The sequence below is a fragment of the Mobula hypostoma genome, chromosome 12 (assembly GCF_963921235.1).
Source record: "Mobula hypostoma chromosome 12, sMobHyp1.1, whole genome shotgun sequence".
In the NCBI taxonomy this organism is placed as follows: Eukaryota; Metazoa; Chordata; class Chondrichthyes; order Myliobatiformes; family Myliobatidae; genus Mobula; species Mobula hypostoma.
In genome coordinates, this window is record NC_086108.1 from 109790751 (window position 1) to 109811856 (window position 21106).

Below are 21106 nucleotides of genomic sequence, written 5' to 3' on the forward strand. Positions count from 1 at the left end.
GCCATAGAGGGAGTACAAAGAAGGTTCACCAGATTGATTCCTGGGATGGCAGGTCTTTCATATGAAGAAAGACTGGATGAACTGGGCTTGTACTCGTTGGAATTTAGAAGATTGAGGGGGGATCTGATTGAAACGTATAAGATCCTAAAGGGATTGGACAGGCTAGATGCGGGAAGATTGTTCCCGATGTTGGGGAGGTCCAGAACGAGGGGTCACAGTTTGAGGATAGAGGGGAAGCCTTTTAGGACCGAGATTAGGAAAAACTTCTTCACACAGAGAGTGGTGAATCTGTGGAATTCTCTGCCACAGCAAACTGTTGAGGCCGGTTCATTGGCTGTGTTTAAGAGGAAGTTAGATATGGCCCTTGTGGCTACAGGGGTCAGGGGGTATGGAGGGAAGGCTGGGTTCTGAGTTGGATGATCAGCCATGATCATAATAAATGGCAGTGCAGGCTCGAAGGGCCGAATGGCCTACTCCTGCACCTATTTTCTATGTTTCTATGTTATAGCACCTTCCCCATCCACCTGCTCTCACCTATCACCTACTAACTGTGCTCCTCCGACCTTCTTATTCTGGCTTCTGCCCCCTTCCTTTCCAGTCCTGATGAAGAGTCTCGGCCACAAACCATCAACCATCAACTGTTCATTCCTCACCCTGGATGCTGCCTGACCTGCCGAGTTCCTCCAGCAGGTTCCGGATTTCCAGCATTGGCTGGATCTCTTGTGTTTACACACAACCCGAGCTCATTCAGAGTTTAATCACCATTAGGTGAACAATAGTGACAGAATGAAAAAGCAGTTGAATTTTTCAGATATCTTCAGGAGAAATAACTTTGCACAATCAGATATATTAACAATACCCGAAAAACTTTTGTGATATAGATTCAAGCTTCATGATTCAGATTTATTTATCACATGTACATCGAAACATAGAGTGACATGCACCATTTGTGTTAACAACTAACACAGTGGCGTAGCAGTTAGTGTAAAACTATTGCAGAGCCAGCGCCTCTGTCTGTAAGGAGTTTGTACGTTCTCCACGTGACCATGTGGATTTCCTCTGGAAGTTCCGGTTTCCTCCCACATTCCAAAAAGACGTACGAGTTATTAGGTTAACTGATCGTGTGGGTGTAATCGGGCAGCGTGGGTTCGTAGGGCCAGAAGGGCCTGTAACTGTGCTGTATCTCTAAATTAAAATTGAAAAATTAAAAACGCACCCAAGGGTGTGATGGGAGCAGCCCGCAAGAAGTTGCCACACATTCCAACACCAAGATAGCACGCCCACAATGCTCGACAGAACACAACGAACAACAAACAGGAACAACAAAACAAGCGCTGATGGATAAATATATATACACTTTAATATTAATAACTTATGCAGATAGATACAGGAATCGACAGATATAGTGATTAAGACATAGGTACAATATATAGATAGACGGACGCATACATTGTGCAGAGAGATCTATAAGTAGGAGAGAGCCAACAGCTATTGCTTTTTTACAGATTACAGTCAATAAGAAACACCCGCTCTCTTCTGTTTCCTAACCCCAGTCTAAGGCTTGACTGTTGAACAAAGATCGGCCCGTCTCGGTGATTGAGTAGCCGGGACCACAGCAGTGTACAACTGGGGATTGCTGCCACCCGTTAAACTAACTTCATTGTAAACAATACAAAAAGTGGCCCATAAAGACAAACACCCATAGCTGGCCTGGAATTCATCGGGTGCTCCTGCAGAGCTCAAAGGCCACAGTAATGTGCTTTTCCTTATTAAATATAATGTTGCTTTTATTGCCTTCAAATCCTCAGCTACACATGGATCAGCTATCGGTCCATGTTAGAATGACTCTATAACTGCTCAAAGTATTCCTTACTGCACCAAATACAGAACAGATATTTCATATTTATGACCATAAGGCATAGGAGCAGAATCAGGCCATTCAGCCCATCGAGTCTGCTCTGCCATTCCATCATGGTTGATTTATAATTCCTCTTAACCTCATTCTTCTGCCTTCTCCCTGTAACCTTTGATACCCTGACAAATCAAGGACCTATCAACCTCCACCTTGAATATACCCAATGATTTGGCCTCCAGAGCCCTAAAGAAACTCTCCTCATCTCCATTCTAAATGGGCATCCCTCTATTCTGAGGCTGTGCCCTCTGGTCCTGGATCCCCCACAAAAGGAAACATCCTCTCCATATCCACTTTCGATAGGTTTTAATGAGATTCTCTTCATTCTTCTAAACTCCTGTGAGTACAGGCCCAGAGCAATTAAGGACTCATAAAGTTCTCCAGCACAGAAAAAGACCCTTCAGCCCATCGGTGTCCATGCCAGCCAGAAAGTACCTTCCAGCTCACCTCGTTTCCCAGCAGATGGCCCATATCCACCTAAACTCCTGTCATCTATACACCTGTCCACCTACACGGAACAGTACAGCACTGTACGAGCCCTTCACCCATGCTGTTGTGGCCACTCTATTAGGTACAGGAGTGGAACCCAGTGTGGATTCAAAGTGTTGTGCGTCGAGAGATGCTCTTCTGCACACTGCTGTTGTACCATCTGGTTATTTGAGTTATTGTCACCTTGAACCAGTCTGGCCATTCTCCTCTAACCTCTCTCATTAACAAGACATTCTCACCCACAGAACAGCCGCTCACTGGATGATTTTTGCTTATCGCAGCATTCTTGTAAACTCGAGAACAGGGTTTTCCAACAGATCCCTCAGTTAATGGTAGGGGTCACAGGATTAAAAAGATTGGGGACCTCTGCTATAGCGACTGCTGTGCCGGAAAATCTCAAGAGAGCAGCCACTTATGCGATACTCAAACCACCCCATCTGGCACCAACAATCATTCCACGATCAAAGTCATTTAGCCCATTTCCTCCCCATTCTGATGTTTGGTCGGAGCAACAACTGATACTCTTACACACAAAATACTCTGCAGGTTCTGGGGTCAAAGCAACACGCACAACACGCTGGAGGAACTCAGCAGGTCGGGTAGCATCCGTGGAAACGAACAGTCAACGTTCTGGGCCGAGACCGGTGTCCGCCCGAAACGTTGACTGTTCGTTTCCACGGATGCTGCCTGACCTGCTGAACTGATACTCTTAACTATGGCTGCATGCTTTTATGTATTGAGTTGCTTCCACATGATTGGGTGATTAGATATTTGCATTAACGTACAGGTATACCTAATAAAATGGCCACTGGGTGTATTTTGTATTTAGAGCCATAGGGGTCTACAGTTCGGAAAAGGCCTTTTTGCCCTTCATATCCATGTCAGCTAAGATGTACGTTCAAGCTAATCCCACTTTCCAGTCCTTGGCCTGTATCCCTCTAAACCGTGTACCTCTCCATTTTCACAGAACAGTACAGCATCATAAAGGCCCTTCGGCCTACAGTGTCGTACCAGCCTACATAAGCCTAGAGCAGCACACACAAAATGCTGGAGGAACTGAGCAGGCCATGCAGCATCTATGGATATGAATAAACAGTCAATGTTCTGGGCCAAGACCCTTCATCAGAACTTACATCCATGTGCCTAAGATCCTCTTTGATGTCCTATTGTCACAGCAGTATGACTAGATAAGGAGCTGTTAGGGCAGGCAACTAAAGTCTAGTCTGAACCTGAAATATAGAGGAGTTTTGCACAGTACAGGCCCATCGGCCTACAATGTTGTGCTGACCTATGTAAACCTTCTCTAAGATCAGTCTAACTTTTCCCTTGCACACAGACCATAGACTTCCATTTTACATCCATCTGCCTATGTCTCTTCAGAATCTTTTGAAAGCCCCCTGTGTATCTGCCTCTAACACCAGCCCTGGCAGGGGGTTCCACATCCTCACAACTCTGTAAAAACCTACCACTGACATCCCCCCATACTTTCCTCCAATCACCTTCAAATTACACTCCTTGTGTTATTGTCAGAATTAACATGCTTGTAATGCTGCTGCTGGTTTTGTAGTGGAACCGTACCATGCCATACTTATGCACAAGACCATCAATCTGACACAAAATTAAGCAATATATCTGGAGAATCAAACCCAGCCTCCTCTGGACATAGAACGGTACAGCATATTACAGGCCCTTCGGACCATGATGCTGTACTTGTGACGAGACGGCTAGGCGAGGATGGGAAGGACCCTAGTGCAGGTGTATCCAAGGCTAGACTTCAGACATGATTTCGAGGTTGAGGCGAGAGCAGGGTTCTTGACTAGATGCTAGGTGAGAATCCAAAAGAGACAGAAATCCAAAAATGCAGTCACAAACTGAACTAGAGCCGTGCTGCCGACCGAGCAACGAACCAGAGGTCAAGTGCACTTTAAATATTAAACTCCTGGCATGGCACCAAAACATGGCCACCAATTTGCAGAGAGGCCCAAAAACTTTAAAGGGACCACACCAGTAATCCATACTCTGGAGAAATGGAGCATCTAAACCCCAGAAGCTGGTGTGGGTCAGGTGCGTATAGTACCAGAGCTGACTTACTCCGAGAACAATCTAACCTTAGCGCTCCATTTTTCTTTCATCCATATTCCTATCTACGAATCTCTTAGGTGTCTCTAACGTTTCTGTCTTTACCACCACCCCCATCAGTGCATACCACTCTCTGTGCAAAAAAAACCTCTGATGTCCCCCCCTAAACGTTCCTCCACTCACCTTAAACACATGTCCTCAGGTATTGGTCAGGTGAGGGGATGTGACTAAAGCTTAATCTGAACATAAAACATGGAACATTACAGCACTCTACCGGCCCCATGTCCCACAATGTTGTGCTGCCCTATAATAATCTACTCCAACGTTAATCTCACCCTTCTCTCCTACACAGACGTAATCCTCCATTTTCATATATCCCTATGCTTTTCCAGGAGCCTTTTGAGACTGTGTGGCCAGTCCACCCACAAGTGTAAACAAATAAACCTCTCCTGAGTTTACTTCCCCAGAACCCAGACAGGGCCCAAGCCTTGAAGACTCAGTAATCAGAATCAGGTTTATTACCAGTAAAGTACATGGATATGGACCCTACAACTTTTGCACAGTACTCTAGTCACTTTTACGTATTGCACTATACCGCTGCCACAAAAAAAAACAAAGTTCATGACATATGTGAGTGACAATAAACCTGATTCTGAAATGGGTCTCCATTGTGGACTGAGAGTGGGTAGAGGGCAGGGAAAGGGGAATCATGGTTGGGGAAAAGGGGAAGGGAGCATGAAACATGAGAGAGACATTCTATGATGATCAATAAACCAGATATGCGGAATCAAATGATCTTGCCTGGTATCTCAGGACTGGGTATGACTGCAGCACCATCACTCATCCCAGATTTCCTTCTCTGTCACCTGTCCTGCGATACTCCATCCTCACCATTCCCAACATCGTTTGTTCCCACCACATTTACAAATTTGCTCTCCACTCCACATTGACAAATACATTGCTGTGCCAAAGTCTTCAGCACCCTAGCCATGCACATGGGCCCAGGACCTTTGCACAATACTGTATGCTGTGAAATTTGTTGTTTTATGGCAGCAGGGCAGTGCAAGGCATAAAAACTCAAGTTCGACCCTACTATCGCGCCTGACCAGTTGACAGCAACTTCCACTAATTTACTTTTATTTTATTTCTCTTTATTTAGACACGGCATGATAACAGGACCCTCCGGCCCAATGAGCTCATGCTTTGTGTGCAGTTTTGGTCTCCAAATTTGAGGAAGGACATTCTTGCCATTGAGGGAGTGCAGCGTAGGTTCACGAGGTTAATTCCCGGGATGGTGGGACTGTCATATGTTGAAAGATTGGAGCGACTGGGCTTGTATACACTGGAATTTAGAAGGATGAGAGGGGATCTGATTGAAACATATATTATTGAGGGATTGGACACGCTAGAGGCAGGAAACATGTTCCTGAGGCCACAGTTTAAGAATAAGGGGTAGGCCATTTAGAACGGAGTTGAGGAAAAACTTTTCCACCCAGGGAGTTGTTGATCTGTGGAATGCTCTGTCTCAGAAGGCAGTGGAGGCCAATTTTCTGGATGCTTTCAACAGATAGAGCTCTTAAAGATAGTGGAGTCAAGGGATATAGGGAGAAGGTAGGAACTGTATACTGATTGTGGATGATCAGCCATGATCACAGTGAATGGCGGTGCTGGCTTGAAGGGCCAAATGGCCTACTCCTGCACCTATTGTCTATTGCCTCCCAATTATACCAATGTGACCCGCAGGCAAATAGAAGAGGGAAGGGAGAGGGGGAGAAAAGTTACTGGAGGGAGAAATCGATGTTCATGCCGTCAGGCTGGAGGCTAACCAGACAGAATATGAGGTGTTGCTCCTCCAACCTGAGAGTGGCCTCATCGTCGCAAAAGAGGAGGTCACGGACCAAAATGTGACTTGCCCTCTCCTCCCACAGCGGCGAAGGAGGCAACTATGCACATGCCAATCACAGGAACAGAGATCATCAGTCATATACATAACATACATAGCCAGAGTCACCGGCCATACACTACAGGGAATTTGCTATTTATTGTTGTTAGTTCAGTTCACTAAAACAGAACATAACTCAAACCTTCAGGGTTTATGAAACCTAACCTCGAGCTAAACTATCCCTTCTGTTCAATGTTCCAACTAATTTGTTTTACAGCTGCACAGACCAACCATTGCTCTGAGCAGGAAATTTTTACACAGCCTGAAAACTGCAAAGCACTTTAATATTAACATCATATAAAAGAAAATTCCAATGTGCAGCAACAAAGGCTATGCACGTGGGAGCATTTGTTACCACACGGCTGTGCATCCGCACAGCTTAGAGGGAGAGGAGTTCCTCTTGTATTAAAGGCCAATGATAACATACCACTTGCAGTACGCAAGTTTTAAATAACAATGAAAAATCCACAGTGGTGTAGCAGTTAGTGTGACGCTATTACAGCTTGGGACGTTCAGAGTTCAGGGTTCAATTCCGGTGGTGTCCATGAGGAGTTTGTACATTCTCCCTGTAAATCCCGTGAGCTTTCTCCTGGAGCTCCGGTTACCTCCCACAGTCCAAAGACGTACTGGTTAGAGGTTAATTGGTCATTGTAAATTTTCCCATGATTAGGCTCGGATTAAATAGGTGAGTTGCAGGGCAGTGCAGCTCGATCAGCCAGAAGGGCCTGGTCTGTGCTGTAACTCTTAAATAAAAGTTAGGCTTTAATCTTTTATGAGCTGCGTGTGTTTGCTTACTTAGAAAGAAGTATATTTTAAAGTTAAACTATAAAGGAGATGCTTGAAGGAGAACAAGAGGAAGGGATGATAAACAGGAAAGGTTTCACAAGAGAACCGGTTAGAGATAGAATCAGATAACACTGACATGATGCACTCACTCCCCTCACCCTTCACATGGGAACACAACTATGTTAGAGCTGTATTGATTCTGCATCATAATATCGGACAATAACAAGCTGCTCTCAGTGTGAGACGGGGCTTTTAATCGTCACGGTTCTTCCAGAACCTTATCCGAAGGGAAAATCTGACACCTACTGGAAAAGTATGGAAGGCAAGCACAGACCAAAAGGGGAAACGTTCACGCACCGTGAGTCTAAATTTGCAAACTCTGGTCTATAGGCTTCATAGCATCGAATAGGCATAGAGTATGGAAGCAGACCATTCAGCCTATGCTATTGACGCTGACCTGTGGAATCTATATTGTTTTTATTTAGGGGTACAGCACAGTAACAGGCCCTACAAGCCCATGGCATCCAGTTACATCCGAGTGACCAATTAGCCTACTGACCAGTACACCTTTGTGTGTGAGCAGGAACCAAAGCACTTGGAAACTCACGCCGTCTCAGGGTGGACATACAAACTCCTTACAGACAGTGATGGGAGCCTCTCCATACACCTTTGTAATGTGGAAGGAAACCCACAGGGTCATGAGGAGAATGTATACACCCCTTACAAGCAGCGGTGGGAACTGAACGCTGGTCATTGGTGCTGTAATAGTGTTACACCAACTGCTACACTACCCTGCTGACCCATATTCCAGCATTCAGCTCATAGCCTGCTGTACCCTGGCCGTTTAAATGCTCGTCTGGACACTTCTTAAACAATGTCAGTCCCTCTGCTTCACCACTCTTTCAGGCAGTGTGTTCCAGGTACTCTACTCACTACACACTGGGTGAAGAAGGTCCCCCACACATCCCCTCTAAATCTTAACACCTTTACTCTAAACTCATGTCCTCGAGTTTTATCTGTCCTGATATGGAGAGATGTTGCATTTCCTCCTCATCAAGAGGAGGACCTCATTATTTTTTCCTGTCTTTTTGCACTACTTGCTTAATTTACTTATATATATATACAGCACTGTACTGTGAAAAAGTTTTAGGCACATATACATGGCTAGGGTGCCTAAGACTTTTGCACAGTGCTGCAATAATTTCATGATCGCAAGACCCTGCAGCGGATAGTGAGGTCAGCTGAGAAGATCATCGAGGTCTCTCTTCCTGCCATTACAGACATTTACACCACACGCTACATCTGCAAAGCAAACAGCATTATGAAGGACCCCACGCACCCCTCATACAAACTCTTCTCCCTCCTGCCATCTGGCAAAAGGCACCAAAGCATTCGGGCTCTCACGACCAGACTATGTAACAGTTTCTTCCCTAAGTCATCAGACTCCTCAATACCCAGAGCCTAGACTGACACCAACCTACTGCCCTCTACTGTACCTATTGTCTTGTTTATTATTTATTGTAGTGCCTGCACTGTTTTGTGCACTTTATGCAGTCCTGGGTAGGTCTGTAGTCTAGTGTAGTTTTGTGTTGTTTTATGTAGTTCAGTGTACTTTTTGTATTGTTTCATGTAGCACCATGGTCCTGAAAAACATTGTCTCGTTTTTACTGTGTACTGTACCAGCAGTTATGGTCAGAATGACAATAAAAAATGGCTTGACTTGACTTGATGTATTGCATCGTACTCCTGCCACAAAAAAAAACAAATTTCATGACGTATGTGAGTGATGATAAACCTGATTCTGAAATGGGTCTCTATTGAGGACTGAGAGTGAGAAGGGGGCAGGGAGAGGAGAATCATGGTTGGGAAGAGGGGAAGGAAGAGGGAAGCACCAAAGGGACATTCTGTAATGATCAAAAACCCATTTTGTTTGGAATCAAATGACCCTGCTTGGTGTCTCAGGGCTGAGCGTGTCTGCGGCCATGCCAACCACCATCCCTGGCACTCCTTCTCTGCCACCTGTCCCACAGCCCTCCCGTGGCACTCCACCCTCACCATTCCTAATATCCTTTGCTCCCACCAAGTTTACAAAGTCGCTGTCCGCTCCACGTTTACAAATACAGTACTGTGCAAAAGTCTTAAGCACCCTATAGATACATGCGTAAGACTTTCACGCAGCACTAATAGTTTGTTGTCCACCCCCCAGTCAGTTCCAAGCTGAGAGTTTTCCAGCCAAAGTTTGTTGTGTGGGGACCCCCCCCCCCCCGCTATTTCAAAGACCATCCTACTTCCCATATGCAACCAGAACAGTGGTCAGAACAATATATCATTATCCAGGTGTGGACTCTTAATCGGGTGATACTGGTTTCAATCACAAGGTCATGCCGCAGCTCTATAAAATCCTGGTTAGAACATACATTGAGTATTGAGTTCAGTTCTGGTCACCTCATTATAGGAAGGATGTGGAAGCTTTAGAGAGGGTGCAGAGAAGGTTTACCAGGATGCTGCCTGGATTGGAGAGCATGTCGTATGAGGATAGGTTGAGTGAACTAGGGCTTTATTACTGCTGCCACAAAACAACAAATTTCACAACATACTGTATGTCAGTGATACTAAACCTGATTCTTTGGAGCGAAGGATGAGAGGTGAATTAGTACAGGTGTACAAGATGTTAAGAGGCATAGATAGAGTGGACAGCTGGAAACTTTTTCCCATGGTGGCAATGGCTAATACAAGGGAGCATCATTTTAAGGTGACTGGGGGAAAGTACAGCAGAGATGTCAGAGGTAAGCTTTTTTTTGCACAGAGAGTGGTGGGTGTGTGGAACACAATACCGGGAGTGGTGGTAGAGGCAAATACATTGGAGATGTTTAGGAGACTCATAGATGGGCACATGGATGAAAGCAAGCAAGTACAGCAGGCAGTGAAGAAAGCTAATGGCATGCTGGCCTTCATAACAAGGGGAACTGAGTACAAGAGCAAAGAGGTCCTTCTGCAGCTGTACAGGGCCCTGGTGAGACCACACCTGGAGTACTGTGTGCAGTTTTGGTCTCCAAATTTGAGGAAGGACATTCTTGCTATTGAGGGAGTGCAGCGTAGGTTCACAAGGTTAATTCCCGGGATGGCGGGACTGTCATATGTTGAAAGATTGGAGCAACTGGGTTTGCATACACTGGAATTTAGAAGGATGAAAGGGGATCCGATTCAAACATATAAGATTATTAAGGGATTGGACACGCTGGAGGCAGGAAGCACGTTCCCGCTGATGGGTGAGTCCAGAACCAGAGGCCACAGTTTAAGAATAAGGGGTAGGCCATTTAGAACAGAGTTTAGGAAAAACTTTTTCACCCAGAGAGTGGTGGATATGTGGAATGCTCTGCCCCAGAAGGCAGTAGAGATCAAGTCTCTGGATGCTTTCAAGAAAGAGATGGATAGAGCTCTTAAAGATAGCGGAATCAAAGGTTATGGGGATAAGGCAGGAACTGGATACTGATTGTGGATGATCAGCCATGATCACAGAGAATGGCGGTGCTGGCTTGAAGGGCCGAATGGCCTACTCATGCACCTATTGTCTAAAGAAAAATGGAGGTCTATTGTCTGCCGGAGATTGGTCATGGAGTGGATTAAAAGGTCAGTACGACATCGTGGGCCAAATCACCTGCACTGTGATTTGGTGCTCAATTAAGGGGAAAAAAAATGTGGATCGCAGTGATAAAATTGGTGGCATCTGGCTTCGAACAGTGCAAGGAAATGCCACAGAGAATCCCATATGTTACTGCACAAGTCTGATGGGCCAAATACCCTCCTCTGCTTTCATGTGCAGTTCGCAGCATCCCATCAATAGGACAGATGCAGATGCTTTGGAGAAGGATGTGGAGCCTTAACCACTGGGCATTTCACCGCCGTCAGAAAGGCAGATCTAGGTTACAAGGTGGATCGTGCTTTGTCAAATGCAGTCGGAGGGGACGAGCTTAGATCGACATCTTGGGAGGTATGGATAAGTTGAGCCGAACGGACTGGTGCCATGTTGGCTCCTCTGGTCCTTTGACCTAAAATGCCATCTCTACCTCTCTCTCCACGGACACCAGCAGACCCACAGAATATTCGCAGCAGTCTCCATTTGTTTTAATGGACCGGAGTGAGATCGGCCTTGGGCACGTCAGACCTGCCAGTCAAGTGGGCCACACACATTTTGGAATGATGAGCGCAGAACTGGAGAAGGTTTAAAGATCTAAGTATTAGCTTTATTTGTCACATGTACATTGGAGCATACAGTGAAATGTGTCACTAGCTTCAGATCAAATCAGCAAGGATTATAGAGTCATGGACTCGTAGAGTACTGCAGAACAGAAACAGGCCCTTCAGCCCATCTGAAGCGACACACACAAAATACTGGAGGAACTCAGCAGGTCAGGCAGCATCTACGGACAAGAATAAACAGCCTCAGCCCGAAACATTGACTGTTTATTCATGTCCATAGATACTGCCTTGCCTGCTGAGTTCCTGCAGCATTTTCTGTGTGTTGCTTTGAATTTCCACATGCAGAATCTCTCAAGTTTGTCTAATCAAGCCCATCTAATCCATAATGACCTGATATTCTGCCTCGTCTCACCTACCTGCACCCAGCTGGTCCAAGAACTCTACCTCACTATTATGCTCCCTTTCTGCGCTAATTTTTTTTCCATTTCTTATTGTAATTTATTATAGTTTTTAAATGTCTTGCATTGTACTGCTGCCACAGAACAACAAATTTCCCTGCACGTCGATGATAGTAATCCTGATTCTAAATTAAACCACATCTACCAGTTCTGCTGTTCTACGTAACAGCATCTTCAAATTGGATCATCTGGTCAAGGTGTGTAGGGTGGAGACGCAATGTTCAGTGACCGGAACAGCAGTCCAAAAGTCTTGATCACCGTGAGTTCAAATCCCACCACAGCCACTATGGAACTTAAGTTCAGTCAACGAATCTGGAATTAAACATAAAATACTGGAGGAACTCAGCAGGTCAGGCAGCATCTATGGACAGCAATAAACAGTCGACATTTCAGGCTGAGGCCGTTCTTCAGGACTAGAAAGGAAGGGGGAAGAAGCCAGAATAAGAAGGTGGAGAGGGAAGGGAAGAAGGTGACGAAGTACGAAGCTGGGAGGAGATAGGTGGAAAAGGCAAGGGGCTGAAGAAGAAGGAATCTAATGGGAGAGGACAGAGGGCTATTGGAGAAAGGAGCAACCAGAGGGAGGGGATGAGCAGGTGAAAGGGTAATCAGGCTGGGAATGGAAAAAGAGAGAAGGAGGGAGGCAGGAAAATTAGTGGAAGTTGGAGAAATCAACTAGTCAGATATTGCAAAGAAACTGCCAATTCTGGTTGAGAAAGGACCACCTTCCCCCCCCCCCCCACCCCCATCTGTAGGGGACTGCGGACCCACCATAGTGCTGGGATGCTGATAAATGCTGGCTTTGCCAATGACATCCAGACATGAAAGCAGAGGGCTGTAGCCTCAGCGTTAACAGGAATGTAAACATCATCTGCAGGTAAACCAAGTGCAGCTCCAACGAAGCACGCGTAACTCTAATGTAACAATTAGCAGCACAGATTTTGAAGTCACATTCTCTTGCTTTCTTGCTATGGATTTTCTTTTAAGCTAAGACACATGATTCACCGCTCCTGGCCCCCACGTGCCCTGTAACAGTCAGGGTCAGAGTTGTGGGGGAGCAGTGGAGGGAGGAAGAGTGGGTCCCAGAGGTCACTCCAGGTTGAAAGCGAAGCTGTGATTCCACCGCCCACCACCCGAGTCTGCTTGAGATGGTTGGCGGGTGAGAGAGGCTGGGGGGGGGGGGCGGGGTGTTCACTGTACGTGGTGGGAGTCCTCTCGCCCACCCACGGATCCTCCGGGCTGAGGGAAGTTCCTTGTCCAAGAACTCCGAGCTTCCTCACACACCTCCCCTCCCCGCCGTGAGAGGAAAGCAGGAACCCTGGCTACAAGCAGGTCAATGTTGGCCAAGTCTTCCGGTGTGGAGGCTGCGGGAGCGGGGCAAGACCGCTGATCCACGGCTGAAGGTCATCGGCAAGGTCTTCATGGTCAGCTGGACTCCAGAGGGAGGCAGGGACCTGGAAGCAGACAGAAGACTAGTCAGTGGCACCGCAGCAAGCCCCAGACCTTCACTGCAGTGCACCACAGAACTCATCGGCTCTTCATAGCTGTGCTGACCATGGTGCCAAATTAAACCAAGCCAATCTCACTGTAGTTGAGCGTTGGACTCTGGGAAGAGTCGTTGGGAATGTGGAGGGAATGAGATGGGATGAGTGTAATGGGGCAGCTTCATAGTCAGCACCGAATCAATGGGCCAAATGGCCTCGTCTCCTGTTGTATGACTCTTGGCAAACAGGGATTTGTCAATTAAATTCAAGATTCAAGATCGTTTAATGTCAATTCCGGTACACAAGTGTAAAGGAGAACAAAATAATTGTTACTCCAGATCCAATACAGCGCAAAAAACTGTTTGGAGAAAGTTATTGGCTTTGAGTCTGGTGGTCCCGGCCTGGATGCACTGTAACCTTCTCCCTGATGGGAGTGGGGCAAACAGTCCATGAGCGGGTAGTGGGTGGGATCCCTCATGATGTCACTGGCCCATTTTTGACAACTTTCTGCTTATTGTTTTTGATGGAGTGGGGCATCACCCACAAGATGAAGAATTCTTTGCTCCTCTTTCCCCCTACCCCCACCCCCCATAGCTGGCAACAGAACAGAAACTGGATTCCTAGTCTTTGAGACATCAAGGACCTAGAAGAGACAGCAAATACAGCTTATAGGTCAGGGAATGTACAGAGACACACACACACACGCACAAATATGCACATGCTCTCACAGACACACAAACACTTGTGCACTACATCTGTCTTTCTCAAACACACGCACACACACACATAAAAGTACACATTTGCACACATAAGCACACACACGTGGATACTCAAACACACACAAATAATTTGCACTGTACTGCTGCTGTAAAACAACAAGTTTCATTTCATCTAAGTTGGAGATAATAAATCAGTTTCTGGTTCTGACAAGCACACACACTCACAAAGTCCCAGACACCAGTTGTTAGAGTCAGGGATGAGAGCCCCGGAATTCTTGGGTCAGAGTAAGGTCTGATTCCTCAGCTCATCAATAAAGACCACCTACTAGTCGTCTGCTATGGCACTGTAGAGAAGGATCCTTAAGATACAAAAACACAACACTCCACTGCAGGGCTACACTGTCTGAGATACCGTCTGCACTGTCTGAGGTACCGTCTGCACTGTCTGAGGTACCGTCTGCACTGTCTGAGATACCGTCTGCACTGTCTGAGGTCCTGTCTGCACTGTCTGAGGTACCGTGTGACCAATACAACAACAAACTGAGTTTCATCTCTCCCTCCATCCAATGGAAAAGATACAAAAACACAACACTCCACTGCAGGGCTGAAATATGTCTGCACTGACTGAGGTACTGTCTGCACTGTCTGGAGTCCTGTCTGCACTCTCTGAGGTACTGTCTGCACTCTCTGAGGTACTGTCTGCACTGTATGGGGTCCTGTCTGAACATAGAACATAGAATAGTACAGCACAGTACAGGCCCTTCGGCCCACAATGTTGTGCCGACCCTCAAACCCTGCCTCCCATATAAGCCCCCACCTTAAATTCCTCCATATACCTGTCTAGTAGTCTCTTAAATTTCACTAGTGTATCTGCCTCCACCACTGACTCAGGCAGTGTATTCCACGCACCAACCACTCTCCGAGTAAAAAACCTTCCTCTAATATCCCCCTTGAACTTCCCACCCCTTACCTTAAAGCCATGTCCTCGTATTGAGCAGTGGTGCCCTGGGGAAGAGGCACTGGCTATCCACTCTATCTATTCCTCTTATTATCTTGTACACCTCTATCATGTCTCCTCTCATCCTCCTCTCCAAAGAGTAAAGCCCTAGCTCCCTTAATCTCTGATCATAATGCATACTCTCTAAACCAGGCAGCATCCTGGTATATCTCCTCTGTACCCTTTCCAATGCTTCCACATCCTTCCTATAGTGAGGTGACCAGAACTGGACACAGTATTCCAAGTGTGGCCTAACCAGAGTTTATACAGCTGCATCATTACATCGTGACTCTTAAACTCTATCCCTCGACTTATGAAAGCTAACACCCCATAAGCTTTCTCAACTACCCTATCTACCTGTGAGGAAACTTTCAGGAATCTGTGGACATGTACCCCGAGATCTCTCTGCTCCTCCTCCTTCTCCTGTTTGCACTGTCTGAGGGTACCGTGTGACTAATACAACAGCAAACTGAGTTTCATCACTCCCTCTATCCAATGGAAAGGATTTGAGTGAACCACTCTGAAGCAAAGTGGCCACATCCCCTCATCTTCAATTCCCCAGCCTAACCTTAACCCTTAATCTGCTGAACTAAAAACACGTCAGCATGCATTACAGTGCCGCAAACAGTACCAACATGGCGTGCCCACAATCCCATAACCCTAATATGTACTGTACACCCTTGGGATGTGGGAGGACACTGGAACACCCAGAGAAAACCTACATGGTCACAGAGAGAATGTAGAAACACCTTTTACAGAGAGAGGCAGGAACTGAAATCCTGATCTTACAGCCAGCACTGTAAAAGCCTTATGTTGCCGTGCCACCCCACCATGCTATAAGGAATTCCCATTATCCTCAGCCAACATAAAATGTGTCCCTTTTTTTTTGGCTTTTCTGATATTCTATATGAGCCTGCAGTCTTGTATGTGTGCAGACTGGGACTCAAACCACAGACAGGGGGTGGTGCACTCTTCCGGGGGTGTTGTGGTCGACTGAAGTTTTCGATGGGCTGGGGGGAAGGGACTTGATTACATACAAGTGTACCTTGTGCGTTTGTAATAGTCCATATGGGCTTGTAGTCCTGTACGTGCGCGGACTGGGCCTCAAGCCGCGGCCTGCGAGGGCCGCGTGGACGGTGGAGCACGGTGTCCAGGCTGGAGGAGACCAGCTCTATTGGAGTCGGTTGTGGATTGGTGGTGCAAGTTATTTGACTCTTTTATTGTGTGATTGTGATACTGTTTGTACTTATGTGTGCTTTGTGCTGTGTGTGACTGTTCATATTACGTGTTGCACTTACACCCTGGAGTAATACTGTCTCATTTGGCTGTATTCATGAGTATTTATGTATGGTTGAAATGACAGTTAAACTTGAATTGAACTGAATTCTTGTGAAGAATAATGAGTTAACTGCCCTCAGCCACAGCACACCAGCATGTGATTCTCAGTGACGTCGTAAGCTCCTTGTACAATACAGCTCATGGTATCTATAAGTTCAATCAATTAACAAATAGTGTAAATCTCTGGTGTAATTTATGCTTCCATTGTTATCATAATTCCCCATCATTTACAGCAATTTGCTGTGGTACTGATCACAAGTGAAATCGAACTGATATGATCGGGAATATTTGTCAAGGGTAGTTAGTCACAGAAAATTTAGCCCACTGTGCCTGAGTCAGTGTTCACTCACCAATGTTTTGCTAACTCTAATCTTGGCTTCCCCATCTTTAACATGTTTCTTTTTCTTTTATCAAATTCCCCCTTAAATGTTGCCTCGGCTCCTGCAGTTATTGTGGGAATTCATGCCGGACTGAAATGACCCTGCAATGATTGAGTTCATCCCTGCGCAGCCAATTCGGCAAGAGTGCACTCAGTACCGTCACCAATCTACAGCAGACTGCTCGAACCAGTCAGGGATCTGGGGTCCGTACTGCACAGCACAGTATAGACCAGGGGTTCCCAACCTTTTTATACCATGGGCCCTTACCACTAACTAAGAGGTCTGTCAACTCCAGGTTGGGAACCCCAGCCCATTCAGCCCACAATGATGTGCTAACCATTAAAGATCAATCTAACCCTCTCCTCCCAAACAAGCCTGCACTTTTCAATTATCCATGTGCCCATCTGAGTCTCTAAAATGTCCCTCATGTATCTGCCTCTACCACCATCCCTGGCTCTACACATCCACCATTCACTCTGCACACCATAAGAACATAAGATATAAGAGCAGAATTAGGCCATTTGGCCCATCAGGTCTGCTCCACCATTTCGTCATGGCTGATCCATTTTCCTCTCTCCATTGCCCTGACCAATCCAGAATATATCAACGTCTGCCTTAAATATATGTAAAGACTTGGACTCCACAGCTACCTGTGGCAATGAATTCCATAGATTCACCACTCTCTGGCTAAAGAAATTCCTCTTCACTTCTGTTCTAAAAAGATGCCCCTCTAATCTGAGGCTGTGCCCTCTGGTCTTACATTCCTACAGTTCCAATTACAATTCCATACCAGCTAATTTAATTCTAAGCAGGGGTGGACAAAGCAGAAGCTGGGGTGAGAGTTTCACAAAGTGCAGATGAATAAATGCTTTGCTCTGTAATTAACAAAGTCCACAAAAAATCTTTTTGTTAAAAATGACATGGCTCAAAGGCACCAACAAGCTTCCCCGTCCTGTGTTTGTGGCATTAACATCAGTACTTTAATGACCTTACTTCAGTTGTTGCTGAGTTGTTGGAGAAGATCCTGAGAAGCAGGATTTATGAACATTTGGAGAGGCATAATATGATTACGAACAGTCAGCATGGCTTTGTCAAAGGCAGGTCGTGCCTTATGAGCCTGATTGAATTTTCTGAGGATGTGACTAAGCACATTGATGAAGGTAGAGCCGTAGATGTAGTGTATATGGATTTTAGCAAGGCATTTGATGAGGTACCCCATGCAAGGCTTATTGAGAAAGTAAGGAGGCATGGGATCCAAGGGGACATTGCTTTGTGGATCCAGAACTGGCTTGCCCACAGAGGCAAAGAGTGGTCATATTCTGCATGGAGGTCGGTGACCAGTGGTGTGCCTCAGGGATCTGTTCTGGGACCCCTACTCTTCGTGATTTTTATAAATGACCTGGATGAAGAAGTGGAGGGATGGGTTAGTAAATTTGCTGATGACACAAAGGTTGGGAGTGTTGTGGATAGTGTGGAGGACTGTCAGAGGTTATAGCGGGACATTGACAGAATGCAAAACTGGACTAAGAAGTGGTAGATGGAGTTCTACCCAGATAAGTGCGAGGTGGTTCATTTTGGTTAGGTCAAATATGATGGCAAAATACAGTATTAATGGTAAGACTCTTATCAGTGTGGGGGACCAGAGGGATTGGGGTCCGAGTCCATAGGACACTCAAAGCTGCTACGCAGGTTGACTCTGTGGTTAAGAAAACACACAGTGCATTGGCCAATCATGGGATTGAGTTTAGGAGCCGAGAAGTAATGTTGCAGCTATATAGGACCCTGGTCAGACCCCACTTGGAGTACTGTGCTCAGTTCTGATTGCCTCACTACAGGAAGGATGTGGAAACCATAGCAAGGGTGCAGAGGAGACTTACAAGGATGTTGCCTGGATTGGGGAGCATGCCTTATGAGAAGAGGTTGAGTGAAGTCAGCCTTTTGTCCTTGGAGCGACGGAGGATGAGAGGTAACCTGATAGAGGTGTATAAGATGATGAGAGGCATTGATTGTGTGGATAGTCGGAGGCTTTTTCCCAGGGCTAAATGGTTAGCACAAGAGGGCACAGTTTTAAGGTGCTTGGAAGTAGGTACAGAGGAGATGTCAGGGGTAAGTTTTTTTACGCATAGAGTGGTGAGTGTGTGGAACGGACTGCTGGCGACAGTGGTGGAGGCGGATACGATAGGGTCTTTTAAGAGACTCCTGGACAGGTAGGTACATGGAGTTCAGAAACATAGAGGGCTATGGGTAACCCGAGGTAATTTCTAAGGTAAGGACATTTTCGGCACAGCTTTGTGGGCCGAAGAGCCTGTACTGTGCTGTAGGTTTTCTACGTTGCTATGTAACCTTTTCAGAATGAGATTCCTCTAACAGGACCTCAACCTTGTCGTGGTTTAGAGGCTTGTGTGTCTCAGTGACCCCGAGAGCTGTGCGGGCTGGAGTCAGGGATTTGTACTTTGGCTCTTGGTAGGGTCACTCATGCCAAACAGGTCAAAGGGTAGAGGCCAGACTAAGAGTAGACCACCAGTCATCCAGGTTTGCTTAGGCCTAACAACCCTGACTGGTCAAACAAAATTGTTCTGGAAACATCAATCAAAATCATAAAACCATCAGACATACGAGCAGAATTAGGCCATTTGGCCCATCGAGTCTGGTCCACCATTTCATCATGGCTTATCCATTTTTCCTCTCAGTCCCAAGCTCCTGCCTTCTCTCCATATCTCATCATGCCCTGACCAATAAAGAATCTATCAGCCTCTGCCTTAAATATCTATAAATACTTGCTCTCCACAGCTGCCTGTGGCAACGAATTCCACAAATTCACCACTCTCTGGCTAAAGAAATTCCTCCTCATCTCTGTTCTAATAGGACATTCCTCAATTCTGAGTCTGTGTCTCCCACCACAGGAAACATCCTCTCCACATCCAGTATAAGAAGGCCTTTCACCATTCAATAGGTTTCAATGAGGTCACCCCTCATTCTTCTGAATTCCAGTGAATACAGGCCCAGAGCCATCAAACACTCTTCATAAGATAAACCGTTCAAACCTGGACTCATTTGTGTGAACCTCCTTTAACCCCTCTCCAGTTTCAACATATCCTTTCTAAGATAAGGTGCACAAAACTGCTCAGGGCACTTCAATGTTCATAGAGAGGCATAGGGAGAGAGAGAGAGGGAAGAAAAAGAGGAGAAAGACGAAGAGACATACAGACGGAGAGAAAGGGGGTAGACAAAGAGAGGGGGGAGACAGAGTGGGAGTGAGATAGAGGGAGAGAAGATTGGAGACAGATAGGAAGACAGAGAGAAGGAAGTCAGAGAGTGATAGGGGTGAAGACAGAGAGGGAGGAGACAGAGAGAGGGAAGAGAGAGAGAGGGAGGAAATAGAGGAGATGGAGGGGGAGGATACGGAGGAGATGGAGACGGAGACATTTACAGAGAGAGAGTGGCCTCGCACCTGTGCTCTTCCCATTCATGCACGAATCCCGGCAGGGAGCCCTTGAAGTCGGTGGCATATCGGTACACCAGGATCAGGCAGCCCTTGCAGAGGTGCACCAAGCGCTGGCAGCATTGCAGCTCCTGGGGCGTGATGCCTTCCACATTCCTGTTGAACATCGTTTCCCAAGAACTCCGTCTACAGTGGAGAAAAGAAACACTGCCTCAGTATTAATTATCCTTTCCCATTCCAAGCAAGGCCCAATACTTGGGGCAGCAGAGTGGCATGATTGTGAGTGTCTAGTAACCATTGTAGATCCTGGCCTCAGGTATCCTGACTGCTTGCATCACGGTCTGCTATGGCAATTTGAATGTACAGGATCCTAAGCGGCTATAGAGAGTGGTGAACTCTTCCCAATACATCAGGAGCACATCCCTAAGGAGGCACTGCCTCAGAAAAGTAACACACATCATCGAAACCCCCAGCATCCAGGCTATGTCATCTTCTCACAGCTACTAACAGGCGGGCAGTAGAGAAGCCTGAAGTTCCACACCACCAGATTCGAGAACAGCTACTTCCCTTCAACCAACCAGCACAACCCTATCACTACCTCACTACGGCAACATCATGGCCACTTCAACCACTTTGCACTGAAATTTATGTATTTTTGTTTAATTATGTTCTTTCTTGTAAAAAACTGTGGCTAATTTATGTTTAACTTTGTACAGCGCAGTACAGGCCCTTAAGCCCATGATATTGTGCAGCTCTTTTAACCTATTCTAAAATCAATCTAACCTTCCCTCTTACATAGCCTTTTCTATTTTTTATTTTTCTATCATCCATGTTCCTATCAAAGAGTTTCTTAAATTCCCCTAATAAATCTGCCTCTCCCTAT

At 46.1% G+C, this 21106-nt stretch overlaps 1 protein-coding gene across 6 annotated transcripts in view; it reads right to left on the minus strand.

Moving 5' to 3' along the window:
- Positions 1-21106, minus strand: part of ttll7 (tubulin tyrosine ligase-like family, member 7) — a 237876-nt gene that overhangs the window by 7415 nt on the left and 209355 nt on the right. For 4 of the 6 annotated variants that reach the window (XM_063064775.1, XM_063064772.1, XM_063064773.1 and 1 more), the window contains 2 exons: positions 20233-20409; positions 978-13317 (listed from right to left, as the gene is read on the minus strand). In XM_063064775.1, coding sequence (XP_062920845.1) covers positions 13197-13317; positions 20233-20409 — 298 coding nt within the window. In that variant the 3' untranslated portion in view covers positions 978-13196. Of the gene's footprint in view, positions 1-977; positions 13318-20232; positions 20410-21106 lie in introns of those variants that run through there. The other 2 variants (XR_010019956.1, XM_063064774.1) reach the window with 2 other exon arrangements.